The sequence below is a fragment of the Pan paniscus genome, chromosome 8, assembly GCF_029289425.2.
Source record: "Pan paniscus chromosome 8, NHGRI_mPanPan1-v2.0_pri, whole genome shotgun sequence".
Classification (NCBI taxonomy): Eukaryota; Metazoa; Chordata; class Mammalia; order Primates; family Hominidae; genus Pan; species Pan paniscus.
The window spans coordinates 99,142,875-99,168,129 of record NC_073257.2 but is presented as its reverse complement, the minus strand read 5'-3'; the positions used below and the strand labels follow the sequence as shown (position 1 = coordinate 99,168,129).

General features: G+C 40.7%; 1 protein-coding gene across 8 annotated transcripts in view; it reads right to left on the bottom strand.

Moving 5' to 3' along the window:
* The window catches only part of SHLD2 (shieldin complex subunit 2), a 96,114-nt gene that overhangs the window by 35,729 nt on the left and 35,130 nt on the right, over nt 1–25,255 (bottom strand). For 5 of the 8 annotated variants that reach the window (XM_055093104.2, XM_055093101.2, XM_055093102.2 and 2 more), the window contains one exon: nt 2,859–4,388. In XM_055093104.2, the coding sequence (XP_054949079.1) occupies nt 2,859–4,383 (1,525 nt within the window). In that variant the 5' untranslated portion in view covers nt 4,384–4,388. Of the gene's footprint in view, nt 1–2,858; nt 4,389–7,706; nt 7,812–25,255 lie in introns of those variants that run through there. The other 3 variants (XM_055093106.2, XM_055093105.2, XM_063607786.1) reach the window with 2 other exon arrangements.

The window sequence follows — 25,255 nt, the reverse complement described above, 5'->3', positions numbered from 1 at the left end:
GATTGCAGAGTTGAGTTTACACCTACCTAGGAAAAAGGAAAAGGCCCCTGAGAGGTCCCTGCTGACATTAATTGCCTCGGTAAAATGACCATGGTCCGGGATCCAGCCCTCTTTTACAGTCTGGGAAACTTAATTTTGTTAACACTCCAAAACTAGATTTCAGCTCTGCAACATAAGCTCATACTAAATCAATTAATGAAACAAATTAAAGAAAAAAAAATTTTTTTTTTCATTTACAATGAGGCATTAATTGCCCCAAAAAACAGTATTTCAGCCTGTTCTCATGCTGTGGGCAGCTCTACAACTAGAAAGCCAAATCACAAGCAAAGAGGTATTCAGCAAGCACTGAATCAGAACAGAGGGAGTTAGGTGAATTGAACCTCCAATAATATAATCACATATAAATAATATTAGCTAATACTGCCAGTGGGATGTGGCTATGCTAAGCCTGTTCATTACAATCTTGTGTTTACCTCTTTATAAAAGATTGTACTTGGCCGGGCGCGGTGGCTCACGCCTGTAATCCCAGCACTTTGGGAGGCCGAGGCGGGCGGATCACGAGGTGAGGATATCGAGACCATCCTGGCTAACACAGTGAAACCCTGTCTCTACTAAAAATACAAAAAAATTAGCCGCGCGCGGTGGCAGGCGCCCGTAGTCCCAGCTATTCAGGAGGCTGAGGCAGCAAAATGGCGTGAACCCGGGAGGCGGAGCTTGCAGTGAGCAGACATCGCGCCCCTGCACTCCAGCCTGGGTGCCAGAGCCAGACTCCGTCTCAAAAAAAAAAAAAAAAAGATTGTACTTGACAATCCTACAGGAACACCAAGGTACATTAGCTAAGGTTCTCATTCCTCCCGTAAACTATTTGGTAGGACTATCAATATTGCTTTGAAGTTTTCTTTTTCTAAATACCTCCTCTGTATCACATTCTTTCTTTAGATATTTTATTAAGCTTAATCAACTTCCTCCTGCTCTAATACACCATGTGTCCATTTTAAATCAACAAAGAACATGTAACACAATGTTAGATGTGTTCGGTGAAAACATATTCTGGCCAGGCACGGTGGCTCACACTTGTAATCCTAGCATTTTGGGAGGACGAGGTGGGCGGATCACCTGAGGACAGGAGTTCGAAACCAGCCCGGCCAACATGGTGAAACCCCGTCTCTACTAAAAATACAAAAATTAGCCAGGCATGGTGGCTTGCACCTGTAATCTCAGCTACTCGAGAGGCTGAGGCAGGAGAATCACCTGCACCCAGGAGGCAGAGGTTGCAGTGAGTCAAGATTGTGCCACTGCGCTCCAGCCTGGGTGACAGAGCAAGACTATCTCAAAAAAAAAAAAAAAAAATTAAATATTCTCTCTGGGTGCAGCGGCATGCATGCCTGTAGTCCTGGCTACTTGGGAGACTGAGGCAGGAGGCTCACTTGAGCCCAGGAGTTCAGAGTTGTAGCCGATCAGGTGTCTGCACTAAGCTTGCCATCAATATAGTGACCTCCTAGGAGTGGAGGACCACAGGTTCCCTAAGGAGGGGTGAACTGGTCCAGGTTGGAAACAAGGGCATGTTAAAAATACCATGGGCATGGTGGCTCACGCCTGTAATCCTAGCACTTTGGGAGGCTGTGGCAGGAGGATCAATTGAGCCCAGGAGTTGGAGATCAGCCTGGGTAATGCAGTGAGATCCTGTCCCTATTAAACAAACAAACAAAAAATTAAAAATAACAATTTAAAAATTCTCATGCTGATCAGTAATGGGATTGTGCCCGTGAGTACCCACTGCACTTGGCAACATAGCAAGACTCTGTCTCTTAAAAATAAATAAATTAAAAATTAAAAAAACAAAATGTTCTTTATGGTTACAACTATATAGTAAGAGTATAAATTCTGGAGTCTAGGAGAAACTATAGCTTTACCACTTCCTAGATGTATGACATTGGACAAGTTACTTTACTCCTCTGGGCTTCAGCTTCCTCAACTGAAAAGTAGGGATAAAAATCAGTACCTTCCTCATATACTTGTTGTAATGAAATATGCATGTAAAATCTAAAACAGGGTCTCACAAACTAAGCTCCCAATAAATATGAGCTTCTATGTGTGATATATACACACATGCACACACATTTTAAGGAGAACAGAGAAAATAACTGGAAGGCAACACTCTAGAACTCTATCGGTGGTTATATGAAGTTGGTATAATACCAGTTTTTTCCTTTCCATATTTCCAAGTGTAATTAATATAATTTTGATAAAATAAGGCAATAGAAATCAATAACTGTTCCCACAGTAAAAACACAATGTGCACAACATTATTAGACATTAGGTAAAGAAGCAGAAAGGTCTAACTCTGTTGCTCGGGCTGGAGTGCAGTGGCCCAATCAAAGCTCACTGCAGCCTCAACCTCCGGGGCTCAAGCAATCCTCTCGCGTCAGCCTCCTGGGTAGCTGGGACTACAGGCACGCAAACCTTAATTTATTTTTTGTAGAGACAGGTTCTGTGTTGCCAAGGCTGGTCTCAAATTCCTGGCCTCGAGCAATCTTCCTGCCTCAGCCTCCCAAAGTGCTGGGATTACAAGTGTGACCCACTCCACCTGACTAGGGAAGGCTTATTAAAGGAGGGGATAAGTGGAAAGAAGGGACAGAGCTGAGAAGGATAGAACAGAGGCCCAGAAGTGGCAATGGGCAGGAGAGTGGACAATGGAAAGGAGAACAATGCAGATGCGATAAAGGGATCAATTATGCTGAGCTCAGAAGAGGCAAATGACTAAAGAAAGAGTCTTCAAAGACTAAGTGGGAGAAAAACAAAAACAAACAAAACTTAGCTTTATAAAATAAGCTACCACTATACCATAATGACCTCACCTGTGAGTAAAATTATATCTCCAAGAAACACTGTAAATGCCCAAAATGCTGCAGTCCTCCACAGAAAAACCTTCTTCTTAGTTTCTGATTGATCAATTACTGTAACTGTTGCTAAAGGCACTTTAGAGCCAGAATTTGGTCCGAATTTTATGTTTATTTCCTTCACATGGCATGGAGATAGCACCATGACTAAACAATTATACTTCTGGCTTTTAGAATCACAGTTTTTTATTAATGATGTTTTTTTAATACTCTTAAATTCAGACACATTTCTCCGATCCATTTCTACAGCAGAATCTCCTCCATTAGAAATCAACTTCATTTTCTTAGCTACTTGAAGGACTCTAGATAGAGCTTCAGACTGGCCCACTTTATCTTCAGAGGTACAGCTTCTTTTAATAGCACTTTTGTGGAAGGTATTTAGTTGGGAACACAGTATTCCTGAGCTACACAACTCAATACGTATCTCATTTGGTGGCAGTTCATCTTCAGAACTGAAAAGTTCTTGAGATCCTGTATGTTCTTCAAGACCTTTATCAGAGTTTATGTGAATGCGGCTATTTTCTGTTTTAGGACAAACAGGACTAAAAAGTTCAAGGGAATATGCTTGGTTTTGTCCACTTTCATATGCTTCTGTAAAACCATCAAGCTGAATCGAATTCTCTTCAGGTATTCTTATCTCCCCGTAACTTGCCTTTGGTTCAGTCTCCATGTTTACATTCCCTTTATTTACAGGACTCCGCCTTTTATCTTTCTTTTGAGATAAAAAAGCAACCTGGCTGGAGGTAATTATACTGAGAAATTCTGTATCCGTTGATATTTTAAGGTCTGAGACCTTCCTAACTGCTGCTTCAGACCTTGACTTATCTACTGCGTTCGAGGAAAATAATCCCAAACACTGGTTTTGTATTTCATGATATTCTGTTGGCACACACTCTCTTTGTACCACTTCAGGCCCTGTATTAATTTTTTCAGTACTACAAACCAAATCCAACACAGCTGCACATTTATGGCCCAACTGAAACAAATTTGTGTTAAAGTTCTTACCACATATATCTGGCTGATGTTTAGGCTGTTCATCTCTCATTTTATTTTCACTGAGAAGCTTTTGATACTTTTCTTCTTCGGTTAAATGTGGAACTGTGCTTTTAAATCCACATATTTGCATATTAGAGCTAGTTATATCACTCAGTCTAGAGGAGTGAATCTTCTGGGATTCTATATTCTGTGTTTCAGAAACAGAATGTACAAAGTCATCTTTCACCTGAACATGTCTATTCACACAGTTTGCTAAGAAATGACCACTAAGATCTGGAGAACCAATAGATTCTGGGACTTTATAGTTTTCAAGATTTTTGTGCTGTTTTTCATCCTTCAGATATAAAGAATGTTGACTGTATAAAAGCTGAATTTTTTTCCAGGGGTCAGCAACAGACATTAAAGAAGCTGTGTCTTCTGATACTGTGATTTTCAGTGGAGCAACTGGAGCACCCCAAAAAATGTGGACTTGAGATCCTCCACTCATGATTTCTGATAAAAATGAAAAATCCAAAATTAATATATTGTCAGCATATTTTTGCATATGGATATTAACTTAATAATGTACCAAAAGAAAATATCTCGTATTTTTGATATGCCATTTAATTATATAAAATTCATAAATACACAAGAAATTATTAAGGAGAAATCACAATATTCACAAAAATTTTTCACCTAAAGACTCACTTTAGGCCGGGCGCAGTGGCTCACACCTGTAATCCCAGCTCTTTGGGAGGCCAAGGCAGGTGGATCACGAGGTCAGGAGATTGAGACCATCCTGCCTAACAGCGTGAAACGCCGTCTATACTAAAAACAAAAAATTAGCTGGGCGTGGTAGCACACGCCTGTAGTCCCAGCCACTTGAAGGCTGAGGCAGAAGAATCGCGTGAACCCAGGAGGCGGAGGTTGCAGTGAGCCTAGATTGCACCACTGCACTCTAGCCTGGGCAACAGAGTGAGACTCCATCTCAAAAAAAGACTCTCTTTAAGGGGAATAAAGCTAAGCACACTCACATCAAACAAGTAAATAGGTTTTTAGTATGTTTGTTTCATTTGAGATGCAGTCTTGCTCTGTTGCCCAGGCTGGACTGCAGTGTTGCCATCTAGGCTCACTGCAACGTCCGCCTCCCAGGTTCAACCAATTCTCCTGCTTCAGCCCCCTGATTAGCTGGGATTACAGTCTGTGCCACCACGCCTGGCTAATTTTTGTACTTTTAGTAGAGACGGGGTTTCACTATGTCAGCCAGGCTGGTCTCAAACTCCTGACCTCAAGAAATCCACTCGCCTCTGCTTGTCAAAGTGCTGGGATTACAGGCGTGAGCCACCGCGCCTGGCCTGTTTATTTCTTATGTTGTAAAAACTTGCCCCATTTAAATAACAAGTTAGTAAAGAATGGGAAAAGAGGCATTTGTTTAACTATATTACAGTCACCTTTAAATTACTCATTTTGGGGCAGAGCACAGTGGTTCATGCCTGTAATCGCAGCACTTTGGGAGGCCAAGGGGGTGGATCACTTGAGGTCAGGAGTTCAAGACCAGCCAGGCCAAGATGGCAAAACCCCATCTCTACTAAAAATACAAAAATTAGCCAGCTGTGATGGCCCGTGCCTAAAGTCTCAGTTACTTGGGAGTCTGAGGCAAGAGAAGCGCTTGAACTCAGGAGGAGGAGGTTGCAGTGAGCCAAGATCTCGCCACTGCACTCCAGCCTGGGCGACAAAGCGAGACTCCATCTCAAAAAAAAAAAAAAAAAAATTACTCATTTTTGGCCAGCCATGGTGGCTCACACCGGTAATCCCAGCACTTTGGGAGGCCGAGGTGGGAGGATCACTTGAGACCAGGAGTTCGAGGCCAGCTTGGACAACATAGTAAGACCACCATCTCTACAAAAATATTTAAAAACTAAAAAATTTCTTAAAATTAGCTGGACATAGTGGTGGAACACCTATAGTCCCAGCTACTAGGGAGGCTGAGGTGGGAGGATTACTTGAGCCTGAGAGGCGGACATTGCAGTGAGCCATGATCACACCACTGCACTTCAGTCTGAGTAACAAAGTGAGACCCTTTATTTATTTATTTATTTATTTAGAGACAGAGTTTTGCTCTTGTCACCCAGTCTGGAGTGCAATGACGCGATCTCAGCTCACTGCAACCTCCTGTCTCCCAGGTTCAAGCAATTCTCCTGTCTCAACCTACTGAGTAGCTGAGATTACAGCCATCTACCACCACGCCCAGCTAATTTTAGTTTTTTTAGTAGAGATGGGGTGTCACCATGTTGGCCAGGCTGGTCGCAAACTCCTGACCTCAAGTGATCCACCCACCTTGGCCTCCCAAAGTGTTGGGATTACAGGTGTGAGCCACCGTGCCTGGCGAGACCCTCTCTTTAAAAAAATGATTAAGAATCACTACTATTGCTATAACTGCATATTCCAACCTCATTTAATCCTCATAGAAAGAATAACCTTCGTAAGGAATAACTGGTATATTAGCTGTTCTATTGCATGTCATTATTAGATTTACCACTAGGGGCCCCAAATAGCACAGCAAAAGCCTTCAAGTTCAAAATACATTAATATATCAAACCCAAGTGGAAGGAGAAATATATTATCTTGAAATGTTGGTTGGGGCCAGGCATGGTGGCTCACGCCTGTAATCCCAGCACTTTGAGAGGCCGAAGTGGGAGGATCACCTGAGGTCAGGAGTCCGAGACCAGCCTGGCCAACATGGCGAAACTTCATCTCTACTAAAAACACAAAAATTACCAGGGCGTGATGGCACAAGCCTGTAGTCTCAGCTACTAGGGAGGCTGAGGCAGGAGAATCGCTTGAACTCGGGAGGTTGCAGTGAGCCAAGATCATGCCACTGCACTCCAGCACTCCAGCCTGGGTGACAGAGTGAGACTCTGTCTCAAAAAAAAAAAAAAAAAAAAAAGTTGGTGGGAATACTTAGATATATGCAAATAAAATGCATAACATTACCATGATAATGAATTCTCCTCCATCAGATCTTTGGCTTTCTTCTCCAATGGTTTCTTCCCTTTAGCTTCAAATCTTTATTTTATTTTATTTTTTGAGTTAGGGTCTCTCTCTGTCACCCAGGCTGGAGTGCAATGGTGCAATCATGGCTCACTGCAGCCTCAAGCTGCTGGGCTCAAGCTATCATCCAGCCACAGCCTCCCAAATAGCTGGGACTATAGATACATACTGTCACGCTCAGCTACAAATCTTTAAAAATAAAACCAACCCCCCGCCCCGCCCACAAACTTGTTTGTTGTTTCTTACATCTCATTTCTCCTTTAATCTTCAACCACTTCTACTCCAACCATTTTGCTATAAAAGTTTTCACTATGGAAACCAATGACCTTCTAGAAGCCAAATCCAAAGGTCAGTTTTCAATACTTTTACTACCATTTGAAACTGTTTATCAATCCCTCTTTTCTGAAACATTCCGCTTTTTTGACTCTGTGAGACCACCATATTGGAATTCTTTTGTACTTAAGACAGATATGTATTGGATTATTCCTTCAATCACTTACGTAACAAACACTCAACATTACGTGCTGGACATTATGCTAGGCCCTGGGAATTCAAAACAATAATAGAGAGCTTTAAGGAGCTTAATTTCTGAGAGGAAAAACAAACTGACAATTACAAAAAGTGACAGGAGGCCAGGAGCCTTGGCTCACACCTGTAATCCCAGGACTTCGGGAGGCTGAGGCAAGTGGATCACCTGAGGTCAGGAGTTCAAGACTAGCCGAGGCAACATGGTAAAATCCCGTAAAAATATGAAAATTAGCCAGGTGTGGTGGCACGCACCTGTAATCCCAGCTACTCAGGAGGCTGAGGCATGAGAATCGCTTGAACCCAGGAGGCAGAAGTTACAGTGAGCTGAGATCACACCACTGCACTCCAGTCTGGGTGACTCTGTCTCAAAAAAAAAAAAAAAACAAGTGATAGGAGCTACTACAGGATTAAAAGGAAGGGACAGCATCTCTACAAGAGAGAAGCCTGGGGCAGTTCAACCAATGTGGAACTGCCCATTGTCTGCATTTTTCGTAGGCTCTTAGGACTACAGTTAATCACAAAATTTTGGAACTGAATTTTATTAATGTTCAGAAAAAAAGTCATATAATAAAGTCCCCGAGTCATTCCCCACCCCAAAATAGGGCCCAGGAAAGCTGCCCTAATTGCCTTACCCAAGGGACAGGCCTACTATGGGTAATCTCCAAAATGTTTAAAAGGTGTATACGACATTTACTGCTTCTGTGTCCTCACTTAATATTTTCTCCTAAATGTTCTGCAGCCTTTCATTTCCTATCTGTGATAAGACAATAATGAAGTCCAAATTGCCAAATAAGAACTCACAGTGCTTCACCACTGCAGTTGTGAAACTCTCTCCTTAGTTTCTAGAACATTACTCTTTCCTAAATTGTTCTACCTCTCCAATTTCTCTCTCTCTCTCTTCCTCCTTGGGCCACCTCTTTCCATTCCACACACCTCTAGAGAATTTCATCCAATCCCATTCATATAACTACCACATATCCAACTGTGCTTTACATATCTATACTGAGCCAATCTCTCTCCCAAACTTCAGACCTATATTTCTAGCATTACTATATTTGATAGGATCACAGTAGAATCAAAGGCGAGATTCAAAGCCCTACTTGCCTTCTAGGCAGGGGAAGATAGTAGAGCATAAAGGGATGACATGAAGCAGTCCTGAGAATTCAGAGGATCTCCCAGGGCAAGAAATATCTGAGATGAATGTGAGATCCATAAAACACAAGGTTTTTTTGTTTTTTGTTTTTTGTTTCTTTTTTTTTTTTTTTTTTGAGACAGAGTCTCGCTTTTGTCACCCAGGCTGGAGTGCAATGGCACGATCTCAGCTCACTGCAACCTCTGCCTCCTGGGTTCAAGCGATTCTCCTGCCTCAGCCTCCCAAGTAGCTGAGATTACAGGCATGCACCACCATGCCCAGCTAATTTTGTATTTTTAGTAGAGATGGGGTTTCTCCATGTAAGTCAGGCTGGTCTCGAACTCCCACCCTCAGCTGATCCGCCCGCCTCGGCCTCCCAAAGTGCTGAGATTAGAGGCATGAGCCACCGCGCTGGGTGGCACAAGGTTATTATATATAACTGTTATTTCAGTGTGCCTTCACTTATTTGTCTAAATCAGGGGTGTCTAATCTTTTGGCTTCCCTGGGCCACAATGGAAGAAGGAGAATTGTCTTGGGCCACACATAAAATACAGTTAACACTAATGATAGCTAATGAGCTTAAAAAAAAAAATCGCAGGCTGGGCGCGGTGGCTCAAGCTTATAATCCCAGCACTTTGGGAGGCCGAGGTGGGCAGATCACTTGAGGTCAGGAGTTTGAGACCAGCCTGGACAACATGGTAAAACCCCGTCTCTACTAAAAATACAAAAATTAGCTTGGAGTGATGGCACACACCTGTAATCCCAGCTACACCAGAGGCTGAGGCAGGAGAATCGCTTGAACCCAGGAGGTGGAGGTTGCAGTGAGCCAAGATCGGGCCACTGCACTCCAGCCTGGACAACAGAGCGAGACTCTGTCTCAAAAAAAATCTCAAAAAGAACTCATAATGTTTTAAGAAAGTTTACAAACTCATGTTGGGTTGCATTTAAAGCCGTCCTGGACCACATGCAGCCCCACAGGCTGTGGGTTGAACAAGCTTGGTCTAAACAAATACCCTTGTAAGTGTGGAACTGTTACCCTACCCTCCTCACCCACCCCAAAAAAAAATTTGACTAGAAAGTGGCCCTATTAATTCAAAAAATAGTAAATTTTAAAAAAGTGTTTATACCAAAGGCTACTGCTACTAAATACTCCAATTTATAGGAGTTGTGAGTATGTGAGTAGGAGGATGGAAACTGGCAAGGGCAGGGGGAAACAAAATATGTATGATAGCCAAATTATACAGACAGAAAAGTTATGGACAACTGATTAATTTCAATAATTCTAGGATATGTTTTAGGTGTATTCAGAGGGTTAAAGCTCATTAAGATACCAGATGAAACTTGCAAGTACATCTCCATTACCGCAGTTAATAATTATACAATTTCTCAATCTGCAGAAGGCCGCTTCAGTAGGAAAAACCAATACAACCATAATCCTTTATCTTTAGAGTGGTCAGAGTCTGATGAATGGGTCAAAGATTTCTAAAACAGGATGAACTGTATCAGCAGGTTTTGTCTTTGCAGAACACTGCAACTAAAAAAAATGCTTATTACAAAACATGTATCATTAAAAGAGAGTGCTTTTCCCCTCTTATTACCAGGGAGTGAAAAAACTCCCTGTAGTAATGCCTTTTCATGTCTATTTTACCAGAAACACCAAAAAAATCATAAAGTTGCTCAATAGCATCAAATGACAAAGAAGCCACATGGGATTGTAATTAAAAGCAAGGGATTTGGAACAAGAGAGATGTGGGTTCAAATTACTACTCTGCAACTTACTCAAACTTAAAATTATTGAAGTTAAGTGATAGTTGCATGGGGTTCATTATACTATCCCTTGCTGGTGGTTAAAGAAAATCATCCTTTTATTCTTTGACCTGATTGAACCAAATTCAATTTGCTATCATAGTTCATTTGTGTTAACAACACAGTACTAATAACCCACGTACTGTGTATATTCATGCTGAACTCTTTTAAGAATTACTAAATGCTGGGAGGCTGAGGAGGGCGGATCACGAGGTCAGGAGATCGAGACCATCCTGACTAACACGGTGAAACCCCGTCTCCACTAAAAAATACAAAAAATTAGCCGAGCGTGGTGGTGGGCCCCTGTAGTCCCAGCTACTCGGGAGGCTGAGGCAGAAGAATGGCATGAACCTGGGAGGCGGAGCTTGCAGTGAACCAAGATCACGCCACTGCACTCCAGCCTGGGCAACAGAGCGAGGCTCCGTCTAAAAAAAAAAAAAAAGAATTACAGGCCGGGAGCAGTGGCTCACGCCTGTAATCAATCCCAGCACTTTGGGAGGCTGAGGCGGGCAGATCACGAAGTCAGGAGATCGAGACCATCCTGGCTAATACGGTGAAACCCCGTCTCTACTAAAAATACAAAAAATTAGCTGGGCGTGGTGGCGGGCGCCTGTAGTCCCAGCTACTCTGGAGGCTGAGGCAGGAGCATGGCGTGAACCAGGGAGGCGGAGCTTGCAGTGAGCCAAGATTGCGCCACTGCATTCCAGCCTGGGCAACAAAGCGAGACTCCATCTCAAAAAAAAAAAAAAAAAAAAAAAAAAATTAGTAAATGCTTGTACCTAAATTTACTCTTTAAAATAATAGAAAATGTCCACATTTTATGCGACTTATGAAAGGATATAAGATGATTTTTTTCCTCAGAAACAAAAACAGTTGAAGTTTAAAGCTATTGCTCATTTAGTATCTCAAAGTAATAGCCACTAAAGCCAACCTGTGAGCAGACAACTGACTTCTCAACTCTCTTTGCATAACTTTTAATTTCCTTTGCAATTGTCTTTGGTATTCAAGTGAGACATCTGTAATCACATTCTCATCAACAACTGAGATGCCTTAGGCCAGTGCGGGTGAGCCTCTCTTATTCTGGCTTGCAATACAACGGGAATTTCTCCCTTTCACTCTTGTTCCAGGGCATTTGCCTTCTCCCAATAAAGTCCAAGCACTCAAACAGAAAGTGAACTTTACTCTAGCTGGTTTTCTGGCCTTAGGAATAGGGTGAGGCCAGGTGCAGTGGGTCATGCCTGTAATCCCAGCACTTTGGGAGGCCGAAGTGGGCAGATCATGAGGTCAGGAGTTCAAGACCATCCTGGCTAACACGACGAAACCCCCGTCTCTACTAAAAACACAAAAAATTTGCCAGGCATGGTGGCATGTGCCTGTAGTCCCACTACTCAGGAGGCTGAGGCAGGAGAATCGCTTGAACCCAGGAGGTGGAGGTTGCAGTGAGCCAAGATCGCGTCACTGTACTCCAGCCTGGGCGACAGAGCGAGACTCCGTCACACACACACACAAAAAAAGAAAGAATAAAAAGAATAAGGTGAACATGCCTTCTGATTTGCCCAGAACAGTCCTAGTTTAGGCATGCTCTTCTGGTGTCCTGTTTAGTCAGTATCTTTTTTCCTTCTCAAAGGGTTGGAGATAGACTATATGGTATTCCTAGTTAAGAACCATATAAACACATGAATAAATATTCTATTAATGAAGAATGTGCCTTCTAATACACTTTATCTAAAATATTATAACAGGATTAACAGGTAAAGGGAAACATTGCTCAGTTTTCCTGTTAAAATATTTAAATAACAATGAAATACTAACTGAAATAAGGTTGAATTTTGTCTAAAAACTATGATATACATTTGAGACTCTCAAGACTGAGGTAAGACTCAAATAAGGTAAGACAGAGAACCCATGTTTGACAACTAAGGGGGATAAAAAGAGGATCATGGCTGCCAGGTCTGTGTAATGAAGCTATGAGACAATGGGATAAGAGTTTTTTGGATCCAGCATTAATAGAAAATGTCTCAGCCCAGATGTCATTTGTCCAATGTCACGCCTAATGTCGAAGAAGAAATCCTCAAATTCCTAAAATATCACACTTCACCTCCCCATCCACACCATGCAACATCAAGAGGCCAGAATTTGGCCACGCATAGTGGCTCAAGCTTGTAATTACAGTACTTTACTTTGGGAGGCTGAGGCAGACAGGTTGCTTCAGCTCAGTAGTTCGAGACCAGCCTAGGCAACATGGTAAGACTATGTCGCTACAAAAAATTTAAAAAAAAAAATTGCTGGGTAGGGTGGTATGTGCCTGTAGTCCCAGCTACTCAGGAGGCTGAAGTGAAAGGATCACCTGAGCCTGGGAGGTCAAGGCTACAGTAAGCCGTGATTGTGCCACTGCACTCCAGCCTGGATGACAGAGACACTGTCTCTAAAAAAAAACAAAAAAAAAAAAAAAGGAAAAATAAAAAGGACTGAATTTAAGACTAGTAATCATGAACTCACAGGTAGGTGCCAGGGGTATGCCTGCCAACCCCTGTGCTTGCTTTCATCTCCACCCACCTCCCGCAAAAGATGAAAAACAAAACAAACACAATCAAGAAAAATTTAAAAAAAAAAAAAAAGAACTTTGCTACTTACGCCTTGACATTCCTTTGTGAAAAGTCACACTCAGCAAATAACAACTCCACTATCCCAATTCCCCAGGCCAAAAACCTTGGCATCATCACGGATATCTTTCTTTTTCCCCGTGCTCTACTTCCAATTTCTCATCAAATCCTTTTGGTCCTATCTTTAACGTTCATTCAGGGTTTGACCACTTTTCTCCACCTCCACCTGCTACTGCCTGGCTCAAATCACCATCCTTCTTCCACCACCATCCCCCTAGAAAACAGAGTTTACAAAAGGAACTTGCCCCAGGTCAGGAAGACTGCAGGTAGTGGAGGGAGTACTGGCATGTAGGAAATCAAACAGCAGAACATAAGTTCTTAACTACCACACTGACTCTCTGGTTTTTTGCCTTTGCACAATGTGGAGCTAGAATCCAAGTTAGAACACTGCCATTGAGTCATATGACATATGCTCCCAAAGCACTGATTTATCTAAAGAGGTATGAAAAGAATAAAACTTCAGCATAAAGGAGCTTCCTTATCAAAGAATTCCTATAAGAAAGTTCATTATAACTTAATGATGGGGTAAATAACTGGTTTTTAAGAAGACTTCTCTCCTTTTAAAAATTTATTTTTTATTCAGCTGGTAAGTACAAGAGAATTTTTTGAAATTTATTTTTTAAACTGTCATATTGTAATTGTACGTACTTATGGGGTACAATTTGATATATATATATATTTTTTGAGATGGAGTCTTGCTCTGTTGCCCAGGCTGGAGTGCGATGGCGCAATCTCAGCTCACTGCAACCTCTGCCTCCCAGGTTCAAGCAATTCTCCCGCTTCAGTCTCCCGAGTAGCTGGAATTACAGGCATGCACCACCACACCCAGCTAATTTTTGTATTTTTAGTAGAGACGGGGTTTCGCCATGTTGGCCAGGCTAGTCTTGAACTCCTGACCTCAGGTGATCCACCCACCTCAGACTCCCAAAGTGCTGGAATTACCAGCATGAGCCACCGTGCTGGGCCACAATTCGATGTTTTGATACATATCCATGTTGCATAATGATCCAATCAGAGCAGTTAGTGTATCCATCACCTCCTGCATTTCTCACTTGTGAAAGAACATTCAAAAGCCCCTCTTCCAGCTATTTTGTAATAATATTTTACTCTTAACTATACTCACCCCACTGTGCAATAGAACACCAGAATTTGAGATCAGGAGTTTGAGACCAGCCTGGCTAACGTGGTGGACTAAAAATATGAAAATTAGCTGGGTGTGGTGGCACGCGCCTGTAATCCCAGCTACTTGGGAGGCTGAGGGAAAAGAATCATCTTGAATCCAGGAGGTGGAGGTTGCAGTGAGCCGAGACTATGTCATTGCACTCCAGCATGGGCAACAAGAGCAAAACTCCATCTCAGAAAAAAAAAAAAACCGAACACCAGAATTTATTTCTTCTAATTGTAACATTGGTTTATGTGTTATTATTGAGAAAGGATCTTGCTCTGTCTCCCATGCTGGAGTGCAGTGGCACGAACACAGTTCACTGCAGCCTCAACCTCCCAAGCTCAAGCAATCCTCCCACCTTAGCCACCTGAGTAGATAGGACTACAGGCCCATGCCACCATGCCTGCCTTTTTAAATTTTTTTTTTGAGAGACAGGGTCTCACTATGTTGCCCAGGCTTGTCTCCAATTTCTGGGCTCAAGCGATCATCCTACCTTGACCTCCCAAAATGCTGGGATTACAAGTGTGAGTCACTGTGCCTCGCCTTTTTTTGGTTTTGTTTTGTTTTGAGACAGGATCTCCCGTCATGCTTTATCACCCTGGGTGGAATACAATTATGGCTTACTGCAGCCTTGACCTCCTGAGCTCAAGCAATCCTCCCACCTCAGCCTCCCAAGTAAGTGGGATTACAGACAAGTGCCACCATGCCTGGCTAACTTTTTATATTTCTATTTTTTAATATTTGTAGAGATAGGGGTATCACTATGTTGCCCAGGCTGGTCTCAAACTCCAGGCCTCAGCATCCCAAAGTGTTAGGATTACAGGCATGAGCCACCATGACTGGCACTAATTTTATTATTACATACCTAGGTATGATTATATTTGTTTATTCTATTTAGAGTTCACTGAGTTTCTTGGATCTGAGAGTTTATGGTTATCAGATTTGGAAAATTTATAGTCACTGTTTTTCTTTTTCTTTTTTAAGGAAATTGCCCAAGCTGGTCTTGAACTCCTGTGCTCAAAAAATCCTCTCATCTCAGCCTCTCAAAGTGCTGGGATTACAGGCATGAGCCACCATGATGAGCCACTATTTTCTTATTTTTTTCTTTTCTTTTTTTTTTTTTTTGAGATAGGTTCTCACTCTGTTGCCCAGGCTGTAGTGTAGTGGCATGATCTTGGCTTACTGCAACCTACGTCTCCCTGGCTCAAGCAATTCTCATGCTTCAGCCTCCCAAGAAGCTGAGATTACAGTCGCATGCCACCAAGCCCAGCTAATTTTTGTATTTTTAGTAGAGAAGAGATTTCACCATGTTGGACAGGCTGGTCTCAAACTCCTGATCTCAAATGATCTGCACCCCCCTCGGCCCCCAAAGTGCTAGGATTACAAGTGTGAGCCACCCACCCGGCCACCCAGACACTATTTCCTAAAGTAATTGCTTTCTACCTTTCCCCACTTTTCTGGAACTCCAATTATACATGTATTAGGCAACTTGCTATTGTCCCACAGGTTACTGATGTTCTATTAACTTTGTTCTAGTATTTTTTTTCTCTTTGTGCTTCAATGTGAATAGGTTCTACTGCTATACCTTCACATTTAATGATCTTTTTTTCCGCAGTGTCTAATCTGCTGTTAATCACATCCAGTTTTTCCCCCAGTTTTGGATATTATATCTGGTATTTTTCATCTTTAGATACTACTTGTGAGTCTTTTGGTTTTTTTTGAGACAAAGTCTCACTCCGTCACCCAGGTTGGAGTACAGTGGCATGTTCTCAGCTCACTGCAACCTCTGCCTCCCAGGTTCAAGCAATTCTCGTGCCTCAGCCTCCCAAGCTGGAATTACAGGCACATCCCACCACACCCGCTAATTTTTGTATTTTTAGTAGAGACAGGGTTTTGCCATGTTGGGCAAGCTGATCTGCCCACCCTCAAGTGTGTAGGCGTGAGTCACCACATCTGGCTTGTGTCTTTTTATCTATCATTCATTTCTCTACTAGTCATTATAATACTTGTATTAACATATTTGGCTGATAATTCAATCATCAGAATTATTTCTAATAATTCCACATTTCTAGGTCTCTTTTCTATTGATTTTTCTCCTGGTTATGGGTCATTTTCCTGCTTTTTATTTGTATGCCTAGTAATCTTTCATTAATATATTATTAATGCTGAACATTTTAATTGTTAGGTGCTGGCTTTTACTGTATTCTTTAAAAGAGTTTAGTTTTGGCACATAATTGAGTTACTTAGAATCAGCCTGGTCCTTTCAAAACCTGCCTTGAAGCTTAGGGTAGGTTTAGAAAGGCCTTTAGTCTATAGCTAATTTAACCCCACTTTGAAGACTCTAGCCAATGTCCTTTGTATGAAACAGTCTCTCCACTATGCCTAATGGAAACATAAACTATTCCCAGCTCTGTGTGAGCTCCTGGAATTGTTCAGAGTTCTGATTTCCAGTGTGACTTTCTCCAGCACTGCTGACTTCCACACTTTGCATGTGCAGATGAGTGTCCAATCAAAGATTCTCTTACTTCTATAGATTTCTGTGTAGTTCCTTTTATTCTTGTTTTCTGCCCCACAAATTCTAGTTGCCTTGACTTCTCCAAACTCTCCTGGGCTCTATTTGGATTCCCCTACTCTGTGCTACAATCTGGAAACTGCCTATAGGAACCCCTGTAGGGTTCATATCAGTTATTTCCCTTCTCTCAGGGATCACTATCCTGTGCTGCCTGTTGTCCAATGTCTGAAAACAGTTGTTTCATGTATTTTTGTCCTGTTTTCTAGCTGTTTACTGTAGGAGAATGATTCTCGTAGCAGTTAATCCCTCTTGGGCAGATGTACTGACTTTATGGTATCCCTGTTTGTGTTTTTAGTGCTTGTTCTAGAGATTACATATGCATCCAGAAGTTACTACAGTCTCCTTTCACAGAGTAAGAAATATATGACAGTATAATTCCATCTCCTCCTTTTTGTTCTTTCATGGTTGTATAATCACATATATGCTGTAAAACCCACATCTTGTTAATGTGTATGTTTTAATGTTTTTTGAGTCCAGGTCTGCTGGAAACAAATTCTTCCCTTCTTGATATGTCCAAAAAGTCTTTATTTTGCCATTATTTTTGAAGGCTATTTCTGCTGGTCATAGAAATCTAGGTTAACAGGTTGTTTTTTTTTTTTCTTTCAGCTCTTTATGGATGTCATCCCATTGTATTTAACATTCTATTTTTTCTTTTCTTTTCTTTCTTTGTTTTTGAGACTGAGTCTCGCTCTGTCGACAGGCTGGAGTGCAGTGGTGCGTGATCTCAGCTCACTGCAACCTCCACCTCCTGGGTTCAAGTGATTCTCCTGCCTCAGCCTCCCGAGTAGCTGGGACTACAGGTGTGCACCACCACACCCGGCTAATTTTTGTATTTTTAGTAGAGACGCGGTTTCACCATGTTGGCCAGGATGGTCTCGACCTCTTGACCTTGTGATCTGCCCACCTCCCAAAGTTCTGAGATTACAGGTGTGAGCCACCGTGCCTGGACTTCTTTTCTTTTTTAAATAGAGGTGGGGTCTCACTACTTTACCCATGCTGGACTCGAACTCCTGGGTTCAAGTATGTGCCACCATGCTCAGCTAAGACTCCATTTTTTTCTGGTCCGAAAACATGGATTAGCCATAACCCATGTTGCCATTCTCACATAACTAATGTGTCTTTTATTCTCCTGTTGCTCTCCTGTTGCTTGTAAGATCTCTTCCATCTTCAATTTTCAGCAGTTTGATTACGATATGCCTATATATGGGATTTTAAAATTTGTTGGCTTATTTTTGTTTTGTATTTAACTTGCTTGGGATTTGCTGAACTTCTTCCATTTGTGAATTGATGACCTCATCAATTTTAGAAGTTCCTGAGCATTCTCTTCAAATATGTCTTCTGCCACATTCTCTTCTCTCCTTCTGAAACTCCAATTACATATATGTTAGACCATCTGATATTATCCCACAGATCTAAAATCTCTTTTCTACCCCTCCCTGACTTTTTCTGTCTTTTCTCTTTCCAATCTGTCTTCATATTCACTGATTCCTTCTTCTGCTATGTCCATAAACTGTTAAGCCCATGTAATGAATTCATTTCTGCTAGTATATTTTTCTTTCTCCCTTCCCTCCCCTCCCTTCCCTTTCCTTTTCTTTTCTTTCCTTTTTTTTGTTTTCCCTGGTCTCTGCTAGTATATTTTTCACCTCTATTTAATAGAATTTCAACTTGGTTCTTTGGCATAATTTCCATGACTCTACAGAAATCCCCATCTTTTCAAGCATATTGTTAACCTTTATCATTCAATCATCTAGCATTTTTTTCATAATTATCTTTAAATCCCTGTCTGATAATTCTGATAAATCTGGATCATCTCTGGGTCTTCTTCTACTGACTATTTCTTCTCTTGACCTTTGATCACATTTTCTTGCTTTTCTTGTGTCTTGTAACTTTTTATTACACACCAGACATTTTATATAAAAATAGATTACTTATTAAATTAAGTAATATTTTACTTCCAGAAAAAGACATGACAATTTTTCTGTTAGGACACTAGAAGGGAGTCTGAGTCAATCCAATATGTAACTGAGCTGGGTGTGGGCTATGATGCAGCTTTAATTTGACAGTTAATCACTGGCTTCAAATATTTAAGGACTGAGATCAAGTCCTTCACTTGAGCAGGTCTGGGATCTGAGCCTAGGTAAAATTACAGAGACCTGCTTGTGTTTCATAGCCAAGCCACCAATTTTTAAAACTGTGGGAGTACCTTACATGTATACTAGAGTAGAATGATTAAGTAAATGGGTGGCTGATGGTAGGAGACAGATTTCTCACTATTGGAGCAGGAGTTTTCAGATAAGCAAGGGCAGGAAGTTAGAATCATCCATGTAGTGATTCAACTGGAACCAAATACATCAATATAAACTCATGTTTAGCTTAATTAGATACAGATGGATACATATAGAAATATTTATAGATATGTGGATATATACAGGGTAGTATAAATACATACATTTTCTGGCTCTGTCAGCTGAGATGGCCTACAAGCAACAACACCCCAGTAGCAACATGTACACCTAGCACCTAGATCTTGGTTTCTCCATTCTCCAGTAAAAGGAACCAAGGCTCCATGGAGAAATGGCTAATTCTAGGATTGAGACAGAAAAATATACTAGATAAAGCATATACTAAAGCATATACTACATGCTTTAGTCTCTAAATATACTAGCGCATCTTGTAGTGCCAGAAAGTGAGAAAGTGCAAACACACATACACACACATACACTGACAGTGGTATATCAAAAAGTCATACCAACTGAAAGAGCTCCCAGTGGCCAAAGCTGGAACAACTTGACCAATAAAATAAATAAAGCAATAATAAGATTTTAACCCAAGGTATAAAATATCCATAAGTCCATACTAATATTTAAAAAATTGAATGGATAAATAAATGAGGAAGAAGAGACAAATCTCCCATGCAGAAGAAATCTAAATAATTTATATAGACACTTTGCCCTTGAGGAGGGGTATCATAACTCCCCATGCCTTAAGTGTAGGCTGCGCATATGTAACTTCCTTCCAAAGAGTACAGTATGTAAACAGAGGAGAAAAAAGAGTAACTTTGTAGTAAAGAAATACACAAACACTACCTCAACCAGATGATCAAGGTCAATATCAACACCGATTAGTCATATTGACAGTATGTCCCCTTAATATGTGATGAAAATGGTACTGCCAAGCATAGTGGCACATGTCTGTAGTCCCAACTACTTGGGAGGCTGAAGTGGGAGGATTGCATGAGCCTAGGAGTTCAAGACCAGCCTAGGCAATACAGTGAGACTCTGTCTCTATTAAAAAAAAAAAAAAAATTAGCCAGGTGTGGTGGCATGCATCTGTAGTCCCAGCTACTCAGGAAGCTAAGGAGGGAGGATCGCGTGAGCCCAGGAGTTCAAGGCTGCAGTGAGCTGTCATCATACCACTGCACTCCAGCCTGGGTGACAGAGTGAGACACTGTCTCAAAAAAAGGAAAGAAAATTGTACTTAACCTGCATGTTCTTCGTCCCAAAAATATAAAACCTCACTGTAACAATGACAAAAATACCAAACAGATATCAATAGAAGGACATTCTACAAAATACCTGAACAATACTCCTCAAAACTGTCAAAGTTATCAAAAACAAGAGATGAGAAGCTCAAGTCTAAGAAAATGCCAAAACCAAGAGGACCCTAAGGAGATGTGACAGCTAAATGGGATCCCAAAACATTAGGTAAATAAAGTATGGACTTTAGTTAATGAAAATATATCAGTATTAGTTCATTAATTATAACAAATATACCATACTAATATAAGGTGTTAAAAATAGGAAAAACTAAAAAAATAATAAATTAAATAAAAATAGGAAAAACTAGAGGCAGCATTTATGGGAACTCTCTATACTATCTTGGCAATTTTTCTTTAAATCTGAAACTATTTCAAAAATTCAAGTTTATATTTTAAAAAAGAAAGAAAAAAAAAACTGTAGGAGCTCTATCTCTGCATTAAGCGCGACGGTCAGAGTTTGGTTTGCTAGATTCTCCTTGCTCTCCAGTCGCACACCTTGCTTTCTGAAGCTCAGGTGCCCTCGTGCAGCCCTGCTCCTCCTCCCCAGCCAGCCTTCTGGAGGGCAGCTTCCTTACATTCTATGAAGGCCTGAAATGAATTAGAGCAGTTTCACTCACCTCTTCTGCCCTGTCCCCAGTCCTTGGTGGCTGAAAACATGGACTGCCAGAGTGTGGGGTGAGAGTTATCTCTAGCTCTTCCCCTGCCTGCAGCATTCCAGAACTGAAAGCCTGGAGTGCCTCTGCTGGATTTCTCTCAGCAATCCTGCCTTCTAAGGGTGGTTGCCCTATACCTGGGAGAGGTTCCAAATGCCTCAGGTATTATCTATGCCAGTTCGTCACTGGCCCAGGCTTTTGGCTTACTACTCCTGAACATTCAGTGAACATCTGTGGGTAGGAGCTGGAGTGTGGGTGCATACTTGCTCTTTGGTGCTAGAGTTGCTAGGGCTTCTCAGGATCCTAACCTGTCAAACCAGCCCATACGTGGCCATTAAAAATCTGATTTAAAAAAATGTGGCTGGTTTCTCCTTTCCCCTCATCTATGGTGGATTCCTATTCCTTTGGTTGTTCCATCCTAGAACAACCACGGGTTTCTTCTCTACTAGGAAAGTTTGATTACTTTCTGGAGTTTGGTTCATTTAGGTTCCCTTGTATCCTCAGCTCTTCGATGGGTTTTTAGAAACCGTACTTCTTATCCTGCTTTTATAGGTTTTCAGTTACAAGAATGGCAATATCTTGTAATTTTGTACATCTGAAGAGGAAGCTGAATTCTTTCCCCAGACCTCAAATGGTTCACTCCCTCAGTACATTAAGATCTCTGCTCAAAAGTCATCTTTTCAAAGCAGTTTCCTGTATTACACTATCTAAAGATTGACCAGATCTCAGTCACCCTTCATGCCTTCATCCTGCTCTACTCTTCTTCCATTGTCCTCATTTCCATCTGAAATGTATTTGTCTCATTGTTTAACTGTCTCCTCCACAAGGGCAGGAATTTTATTTTTCTTATTTGTCAGTATAGCCCCAGCTATAAAACAATGATAGGGAGCAAATATGATTCTTTATAAATTATAAGTTTAAGCTTGCTTTAAAACTAATTAACTAAACAGAAAGTTATTGTTGCATATTATAAAAGAAAAAGTACTTTTATGGGAGATAAGAAGTTTTGAAGCTTACCAAAAAAGAACCTGTGTGATCAGTTCCATTCTGTCCTTAGACAACATATTATTCTTTAACATATATACTTTTTCCAGCTATATCGTTCTGTGTACACTTAGTGCTTCCTGATATCCTGCTATCAACCCAGGTTCTAAGCAGGAATTACAGATATTCTTCACAATAGAATAAGACAATTAACAATTGTTCTTAATGAATGGTAAAAAGAACAATATTCATTACTTGCTAATTATTACTCATCTTTTTTTGAAAATGACCCAAATGGCATCTGGAAACAGCATAACACTAAAAATTAGACTGCAGTAGAAAACAAGAACAATGTTTTGATGATTAAACATAATAGAAAGGACTGTAGAAGGAGAACAGAAATAAGTAAGAAGGAAAAATTTAGATATTGCAGAAGTGATACAGTAAATCTTAGGATTTCAAAGATATTAATTAAATACCTCGGAGTAATCAAGAGGCCTAAAGCACAAGCTAACTAGTCTTTTAAAAGAAACCAATTGGGCACGGTGGCTCACAAAATAAAAAAAATAAAAGAAGCAAAACACTAAAAAAATTAAAATTAATTAAAAATTATTTTTTTTCCATTGCTAGAGACTTTCTGTCTAGATATCAATGGCAAAACTCCACATAAAGCAATATAGTTAAGAAAGACTACTTTGGAATCAGATCTTAATGTTAATCTCAGCTTCATCATTTGCCAACTATGTGACCTTTGGCAAGTTAACCTTCCAAAACAGCATGTAAGGTTTTAGGGACCATTGAGCCCTTCAACAAATATGTGAGTACTCATTCAGGACACAACAATGAATAAGATTAGCGAAAATAATTCATGAAAAAAACTTAGAACACATCTGGTACCCAATAAAAGCTCAATAAAATACTATAACAATTATTATCTCAAATATTAGATAGGATTCTATACCCCCACTTAATGCAGAAATATAGTCGTTTTGTTTTGTTTTGTTTTGTTTTGTTTTTGAGACAGGGTCTTGTCCTGTTGCCCAGGCTGGAGTGCAGTGCTACGATCTCGGCTCACCACAGCCTTGACCTCCTGGGCTCAAGCTATCCTCCCACCTCAGACTCGCAAGTAGCTAGGACTACAGGCACGCACCACCAAGCCTGGTTAATTTTTCATTTTTTGTAGAGATGGGGTTTCACCATGTTGCCCTGGCTGGTGTCAAACTCCTGAGCTCAAGTGATCCATCCGCCTGAGCCTCCCAAAGTGCTGGGATTATAGATGTGAGCCACTGCACCTGGCAAAATATAATCTTTAATATTAATAACAACAAATACATTATCATGGATAAAAATAGCTTTTTGACTGTAGTTATTGGTGTAACTAACTTCACTTCTGCTGGGACCATATTTTGGAAGCAGGCCAACTTCCCTTTCTGTCTTAAGTAATTTCTTATCAGTCCTTTATAACCCTTGTGTCATAATACCATTTACTGGGGGAGAGGAGAGCACCTAAAATATAATCCTTCCAAATAACCTGGTAAATAAACACAAATGACACCAATTCTGTCATCATTACATCACAACCATAGAATATAGATGAGTTCAAGGATCAAAAATAAAAAAGTAAAAGACATCTAGAGGCAAAAGATTTGAAAATCATGTATCTAAATTTGAAAATCATGTCTAGTACCCAGAATGTATAAAGAACTCTTACAACTCTACAACACAAAGACAACACAATTTAAAGTGGGCAAAGGACTTAAACAGACATTCCTCCAAAGAAGATATACAAATGGCCAACAAGCACATGAAAAAAGGCTCAATGTCATTAGTTACTGGGGAAATGCAAATCAAAACAAAAAGATACCACTTTACACCCACTAGAATGACTATAATAAAAATTTTTTAATGGAAAACAGTGTTGGCAAAAATGTGGAGAAATTGGGACACTTGTGTATTGCTAATAGGAATATAAAATGGTACAGTCACTGAGGAAAACAGATTGGCAGTTCCTCATTAAGTTAAAGACAGAATTACCATATATGATCCCGCAATTCCACACCGAGGTATATACCCAAAAGAATAAAAACAAATGTTCACCCCAAAAAATTGTACATCAGTGTTCATAACAGCACTATTTACAATAGCCAGAAAAAGCAGAAACAACCCAAAAGTTCATCAACTGATGAACAAATAAACAAAATGTGATATATCCACACAATGAAAATTATTCAGCCATAAAAAAGAAGGAAGCAGTGATCTATGCTATACCATGGATGAACCACAAAAATATTATGGTAAATGAAAACATGTGACAAAAGGCCGCATACTGAATGACTTCATTTATATGAAATATCCACAAAAGGCATATCCATAGAAACAAAAAGCACATTCGTGGCTTCCAGGGGCTGAGGGAGGGAGGGAATGGGGAGTGACTGCTTAATGAGTATGGGGTTTCTTTTTGGTGTGATAGAAAAGTTCTAGAACTAGAAAGTAGTGATGGCTGTAAAACATTGTGAATATACTTAATGTCACTGAACTGTATACTTATAAATAATAAATTTTATGTATATTTTACCACAACAAAAAAGATGCTTAACAAAAAAAAAATTAGAAATAAGTTCTGGGTAAAGAGAAGATGGAACATACATATATTTAACTTCATTTCTTCCCCAAATTGTGCTAAAATACTAATAAGGTTTTTGGGGGGTTTTTGTTTTTGTTTTTGAGATGGGGTCTCATTCTGTCACCCAGGATGGAGTACAGTGACATGATCTCAGCACGCTGCAACCTCCACATCCCAGGCTCACGCGATCCTCCCACCTCAAACTCCCAAGTAGCTGGGACCACAGGCGTGCACCACCACACTGGGTTAATTTTTCTATAGTAGAGACGGGGTTTTGCTATGTTGCCCAGGCTTCTCTCAAACTCCCAGACGCAAGGAGTCTACCTGCCTCGACCTCCCAAAGTTCTGGGATTACAGGCCTGAGCCACCACGCCTGGCCCTCATCAGGTATTTTTAAGGCATAAACAAAATTTAAAAGCTAGAAAGCAAATGCATAAATGGTAACTGACATAGCAGATCCAAGAAACCCGCAGTATGGAAAGCCAAAAACCAACCTTCGTCCACAGAATCCTCAAAAGGCTCAGGAACTGGTAACAGATAGCGCCTGTAGAAACAGGTGTGAAGGGAGCACTAAATAAAGAAGGCTGGCTGAAAGCTCCTTAGGAAACGCTCAATCTCTCAGTACCTTCCTAAATACCACATGGTTAGGTTACTATGCTTTTCCC